Genomic DNA, 17,503 nt, shown 5'->3' on the forward strand with positions numbered 1-17,503 from the left:
TGGTTCCTGACATGAGGGCTTTAAATTCCTTGGAATTTCCTGGAAGAAAATTACAGGAGGGAGTGTCTTCTACCCCCACCCCCCACCCCCCACCCAGTGAGATGATGCCTGCTGTAGTTCTGGGTAGCTTTTAGGGTGGTCACCTGAAAGCCCAGGACATAATAATGAACTGGGAACTTTTATCCCCTCCTCCATCTTCCAGGAAAGAAACGACTAGAGGTTGAGATAATAATCAGCAAACTAATGTGGTGAATATCCCACTAAAATTTTCTTTTAATAAAAAAAGAAGTTGGCCCTGTGGCTCATGTCTAACTACTCAGGAGGTTGAGGTCTGAGGATCATAGTTCAAAGCCAGCCCAGTCAAGAAAGTCTGCGATTCTTAATTCTAATGAACCAGCAAAAAGCTGGAAGTAGATGTGACTCAAGTAGTAGAGAGCTAGCCTTGAGAAAAAAAATACAAGGGGACAGCACCCAGGCTCTGATGCATACACGCGCACCAGTGCGTGCACATGCGTGTGCGCGCACACACAGAGATTTATGTATTTATTCATTTGGTCATAGGGCTTGAACTCAGGGCTGGGAACTATCACTAAACTCTTTTGCTCAAGGCTAGCCCTCTACCTCTGAGCCAGAGCACCACTTGCAGTCTTCTGGTGGTTAACTGGAGACAAGAGTCTCATGGACTTTCCTGCCCATACTGTCTTTGAACCACAATCCTCAGATCTCAGCCTCCTAGGTAGCTAAGATTATAGGTGTGAGCCACCAGCACCAGTCTGGGTTCAAAGATCTTTTCAACACCTGCTCATGCTAGGTCTTTGAAACAAGAATCCTATGGTTCTCCAATAAAGACTCACAGTTTGGCCTCTTAAATGATGGATTCTCTGTCATAACAGAGATTCTCTGTCTCCTTACAAGAGGGAGGGTAGCAAACTAAGTTTGTGGAGGCAGAAGTTCTGTGTACCCCTTCTTTTGGACAATCGTTTAATGATATACTTTAGAAGGGCTTATGCATACCCCTGATTTATAACCAATTTGTGCAGAGATATCAGTAATATGAGGATTAATTGATGTGACTGGCATCAGAAATGAGGGGCAAGCTGGTAGAACTGAGCTCTTTGCCTTATAGAATTTAAAGTTAACTTCAGCTAGTGTCAGAATTGAACTGAATCACAGGACACCTGGTTAGTGAGAGGTGAGGAATTTGTTGCTATGGGAAAACCTCCCACACATTTTCTGTCAGGAGTGTTCTGTGAGAGTAAAGGAAAACAGAATTTATTTTCCTTAGTTTATAGACCTCTTTTATAATCCCTGTTCTTTCTTTGTCACTAATTAGGATAACTTATTGTTTGAAAAACAAAATGTCCATTGCCTCATCCAGCTTCTGGTGGCTGATGTTCTTTGGTTTGGGCTACTTTGCTTCTCTCTCTATCTTTATGGTCACCTGGCTTCTGTTTGTCTCTGTCAGATATCTCTCTGCCTCTTCTAACAACACTTTTTTATTACATGGAAGCCCAACCCAGACAATCCAAGACAATTTCCTCATCTTTAAAATCCTGAATAACTCCTTTTGACAGGCTACAGCAGAGAAAGTCTGTTGGATGAATGAATGAATGATCAGAGCCTTGGAACTCAGGAAATCTCCCTAAAGAAGCAGACACACATCTCACCTCTGAGTTTTAGCTACACTTGTAATGGATCCTTCCCTGAAAATTCAGTGTCCTACTAGCTGTGCCTAACACCAAGAGAAGACATTTTTTTTTTTTCCTCTGCTTGGGAGACTTTCCTTAAAACTTCTCATAAGCAGCCTAGAAAAGGTACAAGGGATGATATGTACACTGTAGGAATAATCCCAGTGCAGAATAGAATGGAGGCCTGAGCCTCTCTTCTTTTGGTCAAACAATCCAGGGGGGTATTTTGTTAACTTTTCAAGTCTACCCCACTCCACTCCCCGCCCCATGTTGCCTACAGCAGTGATTTCAATGATAGACATGTTTTTGGGTTTGTTTGGTTTTTTTTTTTTGGTAGCTTTTTGTCAGTCTCTACTTTTGGGAAATGCTAAACAAAGACAGAAGGTTCCCAGCAGAGTATCCTTGGGAAAGCCACAAAAATGCTGTATAGGGGTCAACATGGCAAATGTCCAAGCTCAATAGGCACGTTCATAGGCTGGCTTCTGTGCCAATTTAGCAAAGTACCTCCTGTTCTTTAAACACCTTCCCAACCATTACCCACTTCAACCGTGGAAGAGTCAAGGGCAAATAGGATGGGAAAACAAGAAGAAGCAGGACAGAACAATTTACTACATTTTCATCCTCTTTTATCAGGGTTCTAGTTTTAAGCAGGGAAACTGCCTTCATTCCTTTTGACACAATACTTAAAATTGTCAACACATTTGTTCTAGTCACTTAGAGGCAAATTTGTTCACTAATTGGCATCATGGTACTTTAATTATGCTTTTAAGTACTGCTAGTGATAATACTCTCTGAAGAAGTAATTGATCATTGACTTACATGTCTATAAAATAGAATCCTACTTCACATTATCTTTGCAGAATGAAACAAGCTATCTCAAGAAAATTTCCTGATAGCTGGTGGATGACCCAACAATGGGCTCCTCTACTGCAAGCTTCCTGAAGACAGGGATGACAGAGTGCTCAATTTTATTCCCCCAGATCTTAGCAGAGTGCTTGAGACACAGTAGGCACTCAGTGGATTACTGAATGGAAGAGTGGAGAGGTTCTAGAATATCACCCTCCATCATTTTAGGTGATGCTGCCCCCTCAGGACTTACCATTGTTATTGGCAAGCAAAGCTGTTAAATGCCAGCACCTGCATCTGTTTGCCCATGTGCTTTCTCTAAATTGGAGTGCAGAGAATTAGGGCTTCCTGAAAGCACCCGTCACCAATGAATGCTGGGAGTTGTGACTAAATATCTGGCTTTGTCGCCCTTGGATAGGATAATTATGAAGTATGTGTTCTGCCCAAGGTGGCTAGCTCTAGTGACTCAACAGTGGTAATTTTCTTGATACCTTGATAACTGGCTTTTTTCTTTTCTTTCTTCCTTTTTTTTTTTGTTGGTCGTGGGGCCTGAACTCTGGGCCTGGGCACTGTTCCTCAGCTCTTCAGCTCAAGGTTAGCGCTCTACCACTTGAGCCACAGCTCCACTTGCATTTTTTTTCTGCTTATGTGGTGCTGAGGAATCGAACTCAGGGCCTCATGCAAGGCAAGCACTCTACCACTGAGCCACCTTCCCAGCCCCTTTACTGGCTTTCTTACCCCCTCTCCCCCACACGCATGCATGTTTATACATACGGATGGATGATGAGTGGGTGGACAGGTGGATGAGTGGATGAATAGATGTATATTTTGGCAGTACTGGGGATTGAGCACAGGGCCTTGAGCTTTCTAACACTTTACCACTTGAGACATGCCTCTACTTCTTTTGCTCCTTTTTTTCTTTGTTTTTGGCTAGAGATGTATGATTTTGCCCAGGCTGGTCTCCTACCTCTGCCTCCAGAGTAGCTGAGATTACTGGAACGTGCCACCACACTCAGCTCCTAAACTACTTACACACAAATCCCTAACTCATAGTTAGATTCTAGGGAAACCTATACTAAGAAAATTTCCTGGCTCAGGTTTGTAAGTGATATGTGAAGCTCTCTAAAGCAAGGCCCTTTTCTCATAGCATTCATCCCTTTTCCTGATTGGTTTCAGATCTTCATGTAATCTGTAAATTATTTGGCCTAACTCACTTTCATTCTGAACTCTGCCAAGCCACAGCTGCCTCTGTGCTGCCTGTCATCTTCTTTAGTGGGCTGTTTCTAGACTTAGCCGTGACTACAGGAACAGAAATCCTTCATGTTTTCTTGCTAAGGAATCATTATCCTAGTTTGATTTGCAGACTAGTGGGAAGATTACAACTGAATGATGTTAATTTTTCCTTAAGTTCTTTCAGGAATGAATTCTGGAAGATTCCCTGTATATTTGCTGTGGGTCAGTATGCTCTGTTCGTTCAATGACATGGAGAACAGTACAAGATGGTATTTTGCCATAACTAGAAAATAATGGTAGCTTACAGGCAGAAGCTCTTAACACTCTTGTTAGTCATCTTGAAGCTGTCCCCAGGGTGGGAGGAAGTGCTTCAGTGGTCGCATTGAAGAAGAGGCCTAGAAATGGATGTTTTAGTGACTAAACTACTCCTTTTTTCAAAACCTGTTCTTCCTGTTCTTCCAAGATCTCTGACCATCTTGTACTACACCCCATTATTTACAAATGAACTGTTCTTGTCCCTAAGTTGGATTTTTTTTTTAAGTAGGCAAAGAGAATTGCTTTGCTATCAAAGCATTCCACGTTTTGGCTAGAGAATAGATACAGGACATAGATTGATTTCTGACTTTTTAAATTTATTTTTCTTTTCTGTAGTACTGAGGTTTGAATTCAAAGGCCTTAAGCAGGTGCTCTACCAGTTGAACCATCCTACCAGTCTCACTTTTTTCCTTTGGTTATTTTCAGAATAAAACCTTGCTTTATGAGCTGGCTGGTTTAGCCTGCAGCCCTCCTGTTTGTGTGTCCCTTCATTAGTGCACCTGATCATTGTGCTTCCCTTATACATCGGGATAAAGGGCTTGCACATGTGTCATTGGTTAAGATGGGCTCTCGTGAACTTTTATACCTGGGATGATCTCAAGCTCTGATCTATATCTGATCTGCACCTCCAAGTAGCCAGGATTATAGACTTGAGCCACTGAGTTTTTAAAAGATAGTCAAAGCAACAATTTAAGAGTCTTCTTCTAGATGTCAGGACTTGCTTTCTAAAATAGGTATTATTCTTCGCATGTGGCAGGTCAGAAACTTGAGACTAGAGAGGTCTAATAGCTAGAAAGTTGGGGTGCTGGGATTTAAGCCTAACCTTCACAAGTCACAGCCTCTTACACTCTCCTTACCCACCCATTGTACTTTTCCCCCCAAGCCTGGCCATAGAATCTGACGTTTTCACTTTGCCTCAATGGCTCCAACTCCTTCTTTTCTAGGCACTGCTTGTTATAAGGTGCTGTTTGTTCATTTGCATTTCATTGGCTCACAGGATCATTGCTGAAGGTCTATTTGTGCAAGGTCTGAAACCTTTGTCTTAATAACTTCTGAGGTATCTATATTCCTACCTTCTCCAAACTCACTCCTTGAAACCTTGGTATATCTGTAGGAGACAAGAAACCCAGCTGCTCTCTTGAAAGGAGAGGGCACTTTTCTGAGGATGCCACCTTGTATAATATGGAAATAGTGTTCTTTATCTCCAAGTCCTGACTAGGTCGCCAAGATGACAAGTTTGTACCCACATCTTAGGTAACCAGTTCACACCTTCTCCCACATGTTTCCCTCAACTAAGCAAGAAATATAAAGTTGTTTTTCTCTGTTTTTTTTTTTTTTTGGAGGGGGGGACCAGGGGACACTACTGGAGCTTGCACTCAAGGCCTTATGCTTACTAGATAAGCATTCTACCACTTGGCCATACCCTTATCCCTTCTTTTTAGTTTTCTTGACATAGCATCTTGGGCATTTTGCCTAGGCTAGCCTTGGACAATAATCCTATATTCTCCTTCACCGACCATAGCTGAGATTATAGGAATGCACCACTACTACAACAAGTCTTTGAAGTTGTTTCTCTAGCTTTGTGTACTTCCTGTGACAGGACTGTGTGAAAAATCAGCAAGCAGGTTCTTGATTTGGTTGAGGAAATTCTTTATTTTTGAAGATAGCTTAGCATGAACTCATGAGCATGTTTTTGGATCATCCAGAGCCTACCTATAGTGATTTCTAAGCAAGAAAATCAGTGTGGCAACAAGTAGGCCAATCACAAATAAATCCCAGTATGGTCCAACGGTGTTGTCCAATTTCATCCATTTCCATCTCATTGTAAACTGTTGACAAGTGACATTTAGGTTAAAAAAAAGTCCTAAATTACCACTGTATTCAGATCCATCATCTCCTTCTTATCCACCTCCCACCTCTCGCAGATCTCATCAATTCCCCTTTGCTTCCTGCAGTCTTAGAAGAGACAGTCTTTTCTGGCTTCCAGCTCTTAGAGAGGGCTCAGCCAGCTACCATTGGAATATCCTCCAAGATTTATAAAATTTAATTTCAAATTCTTTTCAAATTGTAGCTCTTTGTGGTACCATTTGCTACCTACCATCTGCTTACCAGTCTGAGATTTTTGATGGCAATAGCTGTGTTTTGAACAATATATATAGCACATGTTATTTCACTTAAGGCTTTGAACATAGTTTGTGCTGAAAAAAATATCTACCAAATGAATTCATTGGGTGTACTACAAAGTGCCAACACATACTCAATATAACAAGTAAAGCTGTTCTGCATGGTAAATATAAGTCTGAATGCTACTTGTCAAGGGAAAGCTATCCAAAAAATACTCTTATGATGGGCCTCATCATTTTGTCCCTAAGAATTGCTTATTGGAATTTCAGAACCTCAGGGCCTATTTGAAACACACTTACGTTAAAAAACAGGATGTCTCGGAGCAAATGCATTGTTTCCAGTTTCATAAGGGCAAAGAACACAGGTATGTGAGCATCTGGACTTGTTTGAGCAGCCATGTCATACAATCTCCTGGCCAAGTGGATGTCCTAGAAATAGAACAACAGCCCATCCTCATTAGCTACAGGTTCTTGACAGATAAACAGAAGCCATTGTTAGAAATTCTATAGTTTATATTTGGCAGAGTGGTCCCCTACAGATGTCTATGCTTTCATCTGTAGAACCTGCAGGTATATCATAAGTCAAGGGGCTTTTACAAATGTAATTAAGAATATAGATCTTAAAATAGATTATCCTACATCATCCAGGTGGACCCCATATCATTGTATGAACCTTTAAACAGAATTATCTCTAGAACAAAGAAAGAAGAAAACCAGAGACTCTCAACTCACCATTGCTGGAAGCTGCCACAAGGGAAAAATGAGAAGAAATTCAAACAGCTAGCAAGGAAACAGAATCCTTGATCATACAACTTCAATTCAGCCAACCACCTGAATGAGCTTGAGAGCAGATTCTTCCCAGAGCCTCTAGTGAAGAATGCGACCTTGATTTTTGTCATGTGAGACCCTATACAGAGGACCCAGTCAAACCACCAAGACTTTTGATGCACAGAAACCATGAAGTAATAAATTATATGTTGTTTTAAGCAATTAAATTTATTTTACAAAGAAACTAGGACAAGCCTTTAAAAGCTTTCTTGGATATCCTAGACCAGCTCTTTATACTTGTGAATTCAATGAAAGGGTTAGAGATCACTAGATACTAAGAGCGGTTTCCTAAAACAAACACAAATGTAAGTAAAAGGATGATAATTTATTGTGTATAATGATCACCATCATATTTATCTTACCTGAAGTTATTAATTTGTCTCTAAGTCCTTGAAGACAAGGTCTTGTATTATTTTTTCCCAGTATTTCATGAAGTTCCTACTATGTAATAGGGCTTCAGGAATATTTTATAGAATGAGAGAATATATAAAAAAGAATATCTGTCATAAACATTATAGACTATGATAATGAGAATTTGCCTTGTGAAGGCTAAAATGTGTTTGTGAGTATCACTATCTCACAATACTGAGAAATTTGTGAATTTTATGAAATCACTTAATCTCAATAAAAATTATAAAAAAAGAAAAAAAAAGATGAGAGAATATAATCTTTTGGCTCTTGGCTTGGAATTTGATTCCCCAAATAACATAATACTATATTGTCAGGGACTTGCTTTTGATAACATTAGATAATGGCCGAGAGAAATACTTTATTTTCACTTTGTATGGCTTATTGTACTTGCTTTATTTTGCTCTGTCAAACAGTGGTGAAAAGGCTAAGGTGTTTTACTTGTAAAGGTTGAGGTGTTCTGAAAGTGTTTTGCTTGAGTGCCATGAATTACTTCAAAAGAAAGGGAAGAGGAGAAATGTTTCGTGAACTGCCATCCAAATACGTTATTTTCTGTCTGCATCATCACCTAGGCCTTAACAGTTGTGAGTCCTCGAGGCCTATGCAAAACCTGTTTCTTGAGTAGTGTCTTCTGTCAGCGTGTGTTCTGTCATTTCTTAAAAATTTCCATAGCTTTGAAGTCTGGTAAATAGATTTGTTGGAGAAAGAGAAATGCCTTTGCTTAAAATTTAGGAGACTATTTGGAACAAATATTCCTGGCAACAGAAAAAAATCAATGTTAAAAACTCTTAATTCTAGGGGCTGAGAAGGTGGCTCAGTGGTAGAGCGCTTGCTTTGCATGCATGAGGCCCTGGGTTCGATTCCTCAGCACCACATAAGCAGAAAAAAAAAGCCGAAAGTGGTGCTATGGCTTAAGTGGTAGAGTGCTACCCTTGAGCCGAAGAGCTGAGGGACAGCACCCAGGCCCAGAGTTCTGGCCGCACGACCGGACCCAAAAAAACAAAACAAAACACCAAAAACCTCTTCATTCTAACATATTCTGTGGGTTGTCTTATGGTAACACTCCGCTGATTGTAACAGCTGTGTAGCCCCTCATGGGAAAGGCAGCTTGACTCAAATGGGTCATGTAGGGTAAGTTAGCTTTGTCAATATCTCAGTCATTCTTTCTTAAATTAGTCATTCTGAGGTTACTCCTTGGCACAAGTGTGGCTAGTTCTATTACTAGGTAATAGAAAAAAAAAACAAGAAGTACTACCAAAGTGGAATGAGCTTGCCCTCTACTCTATGGGCCTCAAATGTTGGAGTAGAGTAAAATGTGAAAAATCTTTAAAAATTTCCAGACAAATTTCAAACACTTCTGCCTAATTAGATCAGTTTATTGCCAAACTTTAGAAAAGATCACTCATGCTTTGATCTTACTTAGTAAAAAGTTTAAATCAAGCTGGGTAAAATGGTTTACACCTGTAATTCCAGCTACTCTGAAAGTAGAGATTAGGATGATTGTGGTTTGAGACTCCACCATCTCAACAAAAATATCTGAGAATGATAGTGAAATCCTGTGAGCCCAGCCATGCAGGAGGTATACATAGAAGAACCATCGTCTAAAACTCACCCCCCAAAAAAAAACAAAAGGCCATACCTGAAAAATAACTAACACCAAAAAATTTGGCCAAAATCTTTCAAACAACAGATGTCTTCTTGATAAGTACTGTTCATTAAAGATGGCCAGGCCACAGTAAATGAGAAGCCCATTTCATAGTATAATCCTTATGTTTAACTTTTCTATGGTATATTAGCTAAATTCAGTGATAAGAGGGGTCTGTATAAATCAACCCTCAGACTAATTAAAAGATTCGGAACTGTTTGATTACACCATGCAAGTGTTTTACAGTCCCAGATGTTTGAGTGTCGTAAAAAATTTCTTGAAGTGAGACAGATGTGCAAATGGAAAAGTAATTCTTAAAATAATGAAATTTTATGGTCTTATATTGAATATGCCCTATGTAAATTAGAAGAAAATTTGAAATTATAGAACTGAATAACTGAGGAAATAAAGCCACTGGTATTCTCACTATAGAGAAATAACTGCCGAAATTAACACATTGTTCTAGCTTTTGTATATGTTCATTATACATTCTTAATTTAGGGAATTTTTTTCACCTTACATAATGTTTTGTTGTCTGCTTTTTTATTTTAACCTGACAACACATTTTAAAACAAAATATGTGCTAAGGTAGTCTTATTGAATAATATATATATATATTTATTTATTATTTACTTGTTTATTTTGTCAATTGTGGAGCTTGAACTCAGTGCCTGGGCACTGTCCCTGAGCTCTTTTGCTCAAGGCTAGCCCTCTTTCACTTTGAGCCCCAGTGCCACTTCCAATTTTCTTAGGGTTAGTTGGAGATAAAAGTCTCATGGGAAGAAAGGTAGGACAAATGGGATTGCATGAAGATGCAGAGCTTCTGCATGGCAAAGGACATAGCTAGCAAGATCAATAGAAAGCCCACAGATTGCAAGAAGATCTTCACTATCCATACAATGGACAAGGGTCTCATATCTAAAATATACCTGGAACTCAAAAAATTAAATCCCCCAACAACAAATCCTCAAAGAAACAACTGCCCAATAAATAAGTGGGCTAAAGACTTAAAGAGAAACTTCTCTGAAGAGGAAAGAAGGATGGCCAATAGACACATGAAGAAATGCTCATCCTCTCTAGCCATGAAAGAAATGCAAATCAAAACGACATTGAGATACCACTTCACCCCACTCAGAATGGCTATAATCAAAAACTCTTAATAACAACAGATGCTGGAGGGGATGTGGACAGAAGGGAACCTTACTGCATTGTTGGTGGGAGTGTAAACTTGTTCAACCACTTTGGAAAGTAGTATGGAGGTTCCTCAAAATACTCCACATAGAACTCCCTTATGACCCAGCAATCCCACTTTTGGGCATTTACTCAAATGATCACAAACAAGACCATACTAAAGCTACCAGCACAACTATGTTTATTGCAGCATTATTTACCATAGCTAAGATATAGAACCAACCTAGATGCCCCTGAGTAGATGAATGGATCATGAAAATGTGGTATATATAAACAATGGAATTCTATGCCTCCATCAGAAAGAATGACATTGCTCCATTTGTTAGGAAATTGAAAGACTTAGAAAAAATTATATGAAGTGAAGTAAGCCAGGCCCAAAGAAACATAGGTCCCATAGTTTCCCTTATTTGCAATAACTAGTATATGTCTGAGCAAGCAGAAAAGGTCAGGTAAGTTGATGTTAGGTGAAATGAACCCCAAGATAAGTATTCAAATGTTTTTGCTTTCATGCGATTGTTTCTAACATATTTATAAAATGATTTCTTTGTTGCTTTGTATGTCCCTCCCCCACAGTATAACCCCTGGCTTTCACTGTATTTGATGTCTGTATAATTTGTGGAGGGGGAGGGAAAAAACAAATCGTTTAAATAGGGATACAGGTGGACCCATTGCAACAATGAGATGTACAAATCGTTATGTTGAAAAATGAACTTTACAACTTTGCGGGGAGGTCTGGGGGGGGAGTTATGGGAAGGGATGGAAAGGGGAAACAAAGGAGGAGGCAACAATGCTTGATAAGAAATGTACTCATTATCTTGCCCATGTAATTGTAACCCCTCTGTACAGTATTTTCAAACTTAAAAAAAAAGTCTCATGGGCTTTTCTGTCCAGGCTGGCATTGAACCACAATCCTCAGGTCTCAGCCTCCTGAGTATCTAGGGATACAGACATGAGCACCAGGCCATGGTTTAAATAATATTTTGATATATCTTTGCATTAAATATTTAATGTGTGCCAGTCGCCAATAGCATTTAATCATCACGATAAGTCTGTAGGGCAGGTTGCATTAACTGTGTTTGAAGAGGCACAGAGAGGGTAAGTTACTTAAATTCTTATGGCATTTAGGTGCTGAGTTAGAATTCAATTCCATGTCTGCTTTTAACCTACTCATGCACTAGTAGCAGATACACACCACTGTATAATAATCCATTATAACATATCTTCTACTGGGGAATATCTAAGGGTTTTATAAATTTTATAAGTTTTATATAGAGAGAGAAAGACTACATATACAGATTATATATAATATATAGGCTATATGACTATATATAGTTATATATATATGACTAGTTATATATAGTCATATATACATATAGTCATATAGTCTATATATAGTCTATATAATATAGACTGTATATATAGACTATATATATATATATAGACTAAGTCTATATAGTCTCTGTATATAATATAGTCTACATACTTATAGACTGATGATATATACATAATGATATTTATCTCCAAATGATAATTTCTCTCTTTTTGTCTTACTTTAGGCCAGTTGCCATTATCTTCAAGCATACATGCTTTCTTCCCTTTAAAAATGGCTACTACGTGTTTCTCATACTCCACATTCTATATTTTGGAACAGAATATAAGTATCCTAATTGTCTCCCCCTCCATGAAATTAATTTTTCTTTCCATAACATGTTTAGTACTTTGCTTTTTATTCTTTTCAGGGGTGTATATGTGTGTGTGAGTATGTGTGTGTACACACTTAATTTTTACCTATAACTATTGGTATATTTCTTCCATAGGCTATTATAAATCATTGGAACACTATCTGTTCTGTCCATGTTCCCAGAAACAAGAGTACAATGTTTCCTGACCCAAAACAAGCACTTGATAAATGTTCAAATGAATAAATGAATGGGTGAAAAATCAGAACCTTATACCATGATAGTGTAGAAGTGTATATATCTTTAATTCTGGGGGTTCATTGAAAAGTTAATGTCATTGTTCTTTGAAGAATGTTAGTCAGGGGCTGGGAAGGTGGCTCAGTGGTAGAGCACTTGCCTTGCATGCCTGAGGCCCTGGGTTCAATTCCTTAGCACCACATAAGCAAAAAGAAAAAAGCCGGAATTGGCACTGTGGCTCAAGTGGTAGAGCACTAGTCTTGAGCTGAAGAGCTCAGGGACAGTTCCCAGGCCCAGAGTTCAGGCCCCACAACCAGACCCTTCCCCCCAAAAAAGAAGAATGTCAGTGGGAAAAATATGGGAGAAGATCATTTCAGTAAAAGGGGTAATACAAATAAATATCAAAAGAACTCAGCCCAAGGCCTCTGTAGGGGAAGGAATATGTAGTCTAGAATAATTTAAGAGAAAGTGGTTCATTAAGCCATCATTATGAAGATGGGTTAAGTCAAGGTAAATTTTGAATTTAGAGTCTGAAGTCAGGATTTTATTAGGCAATAGAAAACAAAATTATTTTATGTGTTTGCTTGTTGGTGTTTTATGAGTAATTTTTTCTTTTCTCCTTCCACTTTCCTTCTTTTTTTTGAAAAGGAGGTAAGATAAAGGAGTAACAGCACCAGAGTTAAACTTTATCAACAATAACATGATAGAACTTAATTAGATAAATTTTGTTAATCAATTGATAATATTTTAAAAATAAAGATCATGCTAACACATGTCACATACCCCCAGACTTCAGTAGTCTACCACCACAAACATCTGTTTTTCCCTCATTCTGCATTCTAATCTGGATGTTCTGGTGGGTAGTGACTTTTCCTCCCATACATCTGAGGGTCTTAAGCTTCTTCCACATGTGACTGCACTTCCTTAGGACCTTTGTGCCTTCTGCTGCATTGAGTCAATGGAAGGGGAAAGAGACTAGAGGTAATGCCTATCTAATTCTTAGCTATCTTTATCTACAAATGCTCTCTTTTATATCTGTGCCATTGCTGAGAACTAGTCACATAGATGCAAAAGGTGCTGAGAAATGTAGTCTTAGCAACTATCCTAGGATTAGGGATTACAAATTAATAACTACACATCAGTAATTACAAATCACTAATCTTTGGGGATTAAAATTAGTGGTGAGTAGAGCCATTTCAGTCACTGGTTTTAAAATACAACATTAGAATGGGAGACTCAAAGTAGTTACAACAAGTGTAAGTAAGCAGAAATTCAGGGTAGAGACAGAAAGAATGACTAAGAGGGATGAACAATAGGGATTGTTCATGGCCACATTTCTGAAGTAATTCCAAATCAAATATAAATCGAGTAAGAATTTCAGAAAAATTTGTGAGCTGAATTCATCTATTTTTAAACTAGCACGACTTCTCACTTCTCCAGGTAGTATTTTGTGTTCTTACAAACAATTCTTGGTCAGCCCTCAATCCATTTAGGTCAAGCAATTCACCAAGCTGAGCTAGTGGTTAGGGAAGCTTTGAGAATAACTCGTCTGTATCACTATAATCCCACGTTCCTTTCCTAAAGACAGATGAGAACAAAAATGACCCATATATTCACCTTGATTTTCCAAGAGTTGATTTATACCTCACTGTCCTCCCTAGAGGTCTTAAATACAGGGTTTATAAAACATAACAGTCTTATTTGGTTCTCAGAGAAACTCCAATAATATTATGTTCATCTTTTTCACTGGTTTATATGAGGATGAATAAGAACAATTATGAAGTGCCTTTCTGAAGAAATAATTACATGATGAGAAGAGCTTGGGTGGCTTCTTCTCCCAACCCCTTCTACTTTTATTGCAGTAAGTTTTGGGATTTTAATTGGCAAGATTTTTATTTTCTTGAATTTCCTAGTTAATGTGACTATGCGATGACACGATTAATAAACTTTGCCTCTGGACCCTTATTTTTCTAATGACTAAGATTAAGGATAGTGGTTTTTCATTAGCTAAATCAAAAAGTAAAGAAAAAAAGGGGATGAAGGAAAAAAAGTCAGACCTCAACTAAGATAGACTGATCAAAGTGAACTATTCATAATTTAACAAGAACCCTGACAGAAAAGAATAGGAAGTGGTCAGAGAGAAACTTCAAAGTATTTTCCTGAATGTCTGGCCTGGCTGTTTCGATAGTACTGTTTGACATTGTAAAGACAGTGACTAGCAGAGAGATTCATGGTGACTAAGAAGGAAAACCAAAGCCTCTGACATGACTGGCCAGCAGGGCTAGCAGGCAGTATCTCTGCTCTGTTTATAGTTCCTGTGTCCTGACAGGATGTCCCCGAGGATTCAAGGCCAATAGGGTCTTCCTGTAGTGAGGATGTGGCTGTCAGAAGACTTGAGTCCTTTTCAAATCACACAGGGTGGGAGAGCCAACATGAATTTAATAATTGGAGTGGGGCATTTGCTTGCTTCTCATAAACAAAATTCATCTTGGGTTATTATGTTTTACATGAGGAATTGTGAATAAAAGCTTTAATCTTATAGAAGCCTCTTCCTTAGCAGTTGCTCAGGATTTCCTTCTGATCTATATTCCAGTGATTCCCCACATTTGACTACAAAGTTCTTTCACAAAGTCTTATTCATTCATTTTATCTTCAAAGTGAAGGCCAGGCCGGGTATCATTAGTTCTGTTTTACTGATATGGTGACAGTGGGAGGTGGAGAGTTGCTAAGTAACATCCAACAGATCATCCAATTTAGCTACTTGGTCCAGTCTGCTCTCCTTCCATTTTTATAAACACAGGTAGCTTACCACTGCTAGGAAGGGGGGAAATAGACTGATTTGGATTTGATATTCTTTCTATTGCCTAGGGTGCCAAGGCTGTTGAATAGTATTTGTCCAAAAGGCGGGCTGCAGGGGAGAACAAGACATTGGGGATCTGGATAATTGGCACCTGAAGAAGCTGCCTTTGGCTGCCTGTGCACACTGTTTTTGCAGCTCTCAGAGAGGAAATTCCCTACCAATAATTCTTAAATTACTACTAGCACAACTGGAAAGAAAACAAGAACAGAAAAAACCCAATATTCTCCACAGTATTTGATTCTAGAAGTGCATTTAGGAATATAAACACCAAAGAAAAATACATGCTTGTGCATTAAGAATAAATCAATCTAGGGCTCATTTTTCCCCTAATATTTCTGAGGATCAGACAGGCCTGGGTTAAAACTTAGACCCTTCCACATATGAGCTCTGTAATCTTAGCCAAATGATGTATACATTGATTCATACATTTAGGACAATTATAGAGCTTTACCAACTGACTATGGGATTTAAAAGACATAGTGCACATAATACACCTGGCCCAATTATTATCATCATTGACATTTAACACAACTTGTTCACCCTGTCAGACCCCAGTACCATCCTCTGGTTAACTAGACTCACTGACTAGGGGATTTCCCCAATAGCATCTGGTAGTGTTAGTGCTCTTTCATTAACAAATATGCATCTCTTCTCTTGGACCTTCCTAGAATACTGTACCCTGTTATGGAAATGCTAGTTGCTCTATAAGACATTTCTGAGGGCTGGGAAGGTGGCTCAGTGGTAGAGCGCTTGCCTTGCATGCATGAGGCCCTGGGTTCAATACTTCAGCACCACATAAGCAAAAAGAAAAAAAAACGGAAGTGGCGCTGTGGCTCAAGTGGTAGAGCGCTAGCCTTGAGCTGAAGAGCTGAGGGACAGCGCCCAGGCCCAGAGTTCAGGCCCCACGACCGGACCCCCCCACCCCCACAAAAAAAAAAGACATTTCTGAAATAGTATTCAGTTTCTAGCACTGCCCTTATTCCACTTTGTCCTTTGTTACTGAGGACTTGGAAGTCAGTGGAAATGTCAATGGAAAAAAGGTCTGTAGGAGGAGAGGAATAGAAGTGAGGCCTGTGGAAAAAGGTATGCTCTGGGAATAGTAGGAACTTATGACTCCAATTGGACTAGATGAGATTTCTTCTATTTATTATTCATATCCTTGATGTAAATCGAGAAAATGCTATGACATTCATAGGATTCATAGTGGAAAAATAGTATTAATAATATATATTGACATGAGACTCAGCAAATACTGAATCTTCTCCTTCCTTCCTGTACACTGATGACATTAATGAGACTCAAAATATTTATGGATTTTCTCTTCCCATACAGCTATAATGTCTAGACTTAAACCAATGTGCTTACCTTTGCAATACCTAAGCCGTGTTCATACATATATGCCAGATTGAACATGGCTTGTGCACTGTGATATTTGTCAGCTGCAATGCTGTAATGTGTAGCTGCTGTTTGATAGTCTTTCTTAGTCCCATAGCCATAGTAATGGTAATCTCCAATTTTTACTCTAGCAAATGCATTTCCTGGAGAAATATTAGAAAGAGAAGAAGAATTGTAACTCAAGTGATTCATATCTAAGTGATTCAGTCTAATGGTCTGTAAAAAAAGACAAAGAAAAGTGGAGGGAGTGGAGGAAAAGGAAGAGAGTAAACAAGTGAAGAAAGGAAGGCGGAGAATGCAGTCATAATGTTCAATGTACATCCTATGAAACGAAGAAAGTTGATGGGAGTGGTGGGGTTGGGAGGGATGAGGAGATTGAAGAAAGGGGTGGCATCATCAAGATGCATTGTATTTATAAATTAATTTGTTAAATGGTAACTTCATACAGCTACTTAAAGATAATAAAAATATAATTAAAAATTATATATATATATAATTACACACATTCTGAAGTTTATATATGAATAATTATACAATTTTACCTTTTAAATTCATTTCTTTTGTTGTCAGTTATGGGGCTTGAACTCAGGGCGTAGGTGCTGTCCCTAGCTCAAGGCTAGTGCTCTACCACAGTGCCACTTCTGGTTTTCTAGTGGTTAATTGGAAATAAGAGTCTTACAGACTTTATTGCCTGTGTTTGCCTTGGACCATGATCCTCAGATCTCAGCCTCCTGAGTAGTTAGGATTAGATGTGTGATCCACCAATGCCCAGCCTTAAATTCATATCACTCCTGGAGACTGATTTCCTTTCCTCCCATTCTTAAGACTCATTATTGCAGCTCTACTCTTCTACATCACCAGCATCTTCTGTCCCAAATCAACCCCATTAGCTATTCACACTCAACCTTTTTAAAAGTATGTTGTGCACTCACTATCTCCAGAGCTTTATTTCTCACTTTTGGTCTCAGCCTTTTGACTGAAAGTCACCTTTCTCTTAGAGATGACTTCTAAGAGGAAGGGAGGCCCAGGTTTTTGTTTGTGAAAGAAAGATTGAG

The 17,503-nt window shown here is 38.8% G+C and overlaps 1 protein-coding gene across 2 annotated transcripts in view; it reads right to left on the reverse strand.

Annotated features, from left to right (window-relative positions):
* Nucleotides 1–5,500: 5,500 nt before the first annotated feature.
* Sel1l2 (SEL1L2 adaptor subunit of ERAD E3 ligase) overlaps nucleotides 5,501–17,503 on the reverse strand; it is a 46,104-nt gene continuing 34,101 nt past the window's right edge. The window contains exons 15-17 of one of the 2 annotated variants that reach the window (XM_042666476.1): nucleotides 16,419–16,591; nucleotides 6,506–6,634; nucleotides 5,501–5,911 (exon numbers count right to left, since the gene is read on the reverse strand). In XM_042666476.1, coding sequence (XP_042522410.1) covers nucleotides 5,792–5,911; nucleotides 6,506–6,634; nucleotides 16,419–16,591 — 422 coding nt within the window. In that variant the 3' untranslated portion in view covers nucleotides 5,501–5,791. Of the gene's footprint in view, nucleotides 5,912–6,499; nucleotides 6,635–16,418; nucleotides 16,592–17,503 lie in introns of both variants that reach the window. The other variant, XM_042666474.1, reaches the window with a different exon arrangement.

This window comes from Dipodomys spectabilis, unplaced genomic scaffold (genome assembly GCF_019054845.1).
Source record: "Dipodomys spectabilis isolate Male_0828 unplaced genomic scaffold, ASM1905484v1 ptg000365l, whole genome shotgun sequence".
Taxonomy (NCBI): domain Eukaryota; kingdom Metazoa; phylum Chordata; class Mammalia; order Rodentia; family Heteromyidae; genus Dipodomys; species Dipodomys spectabilis.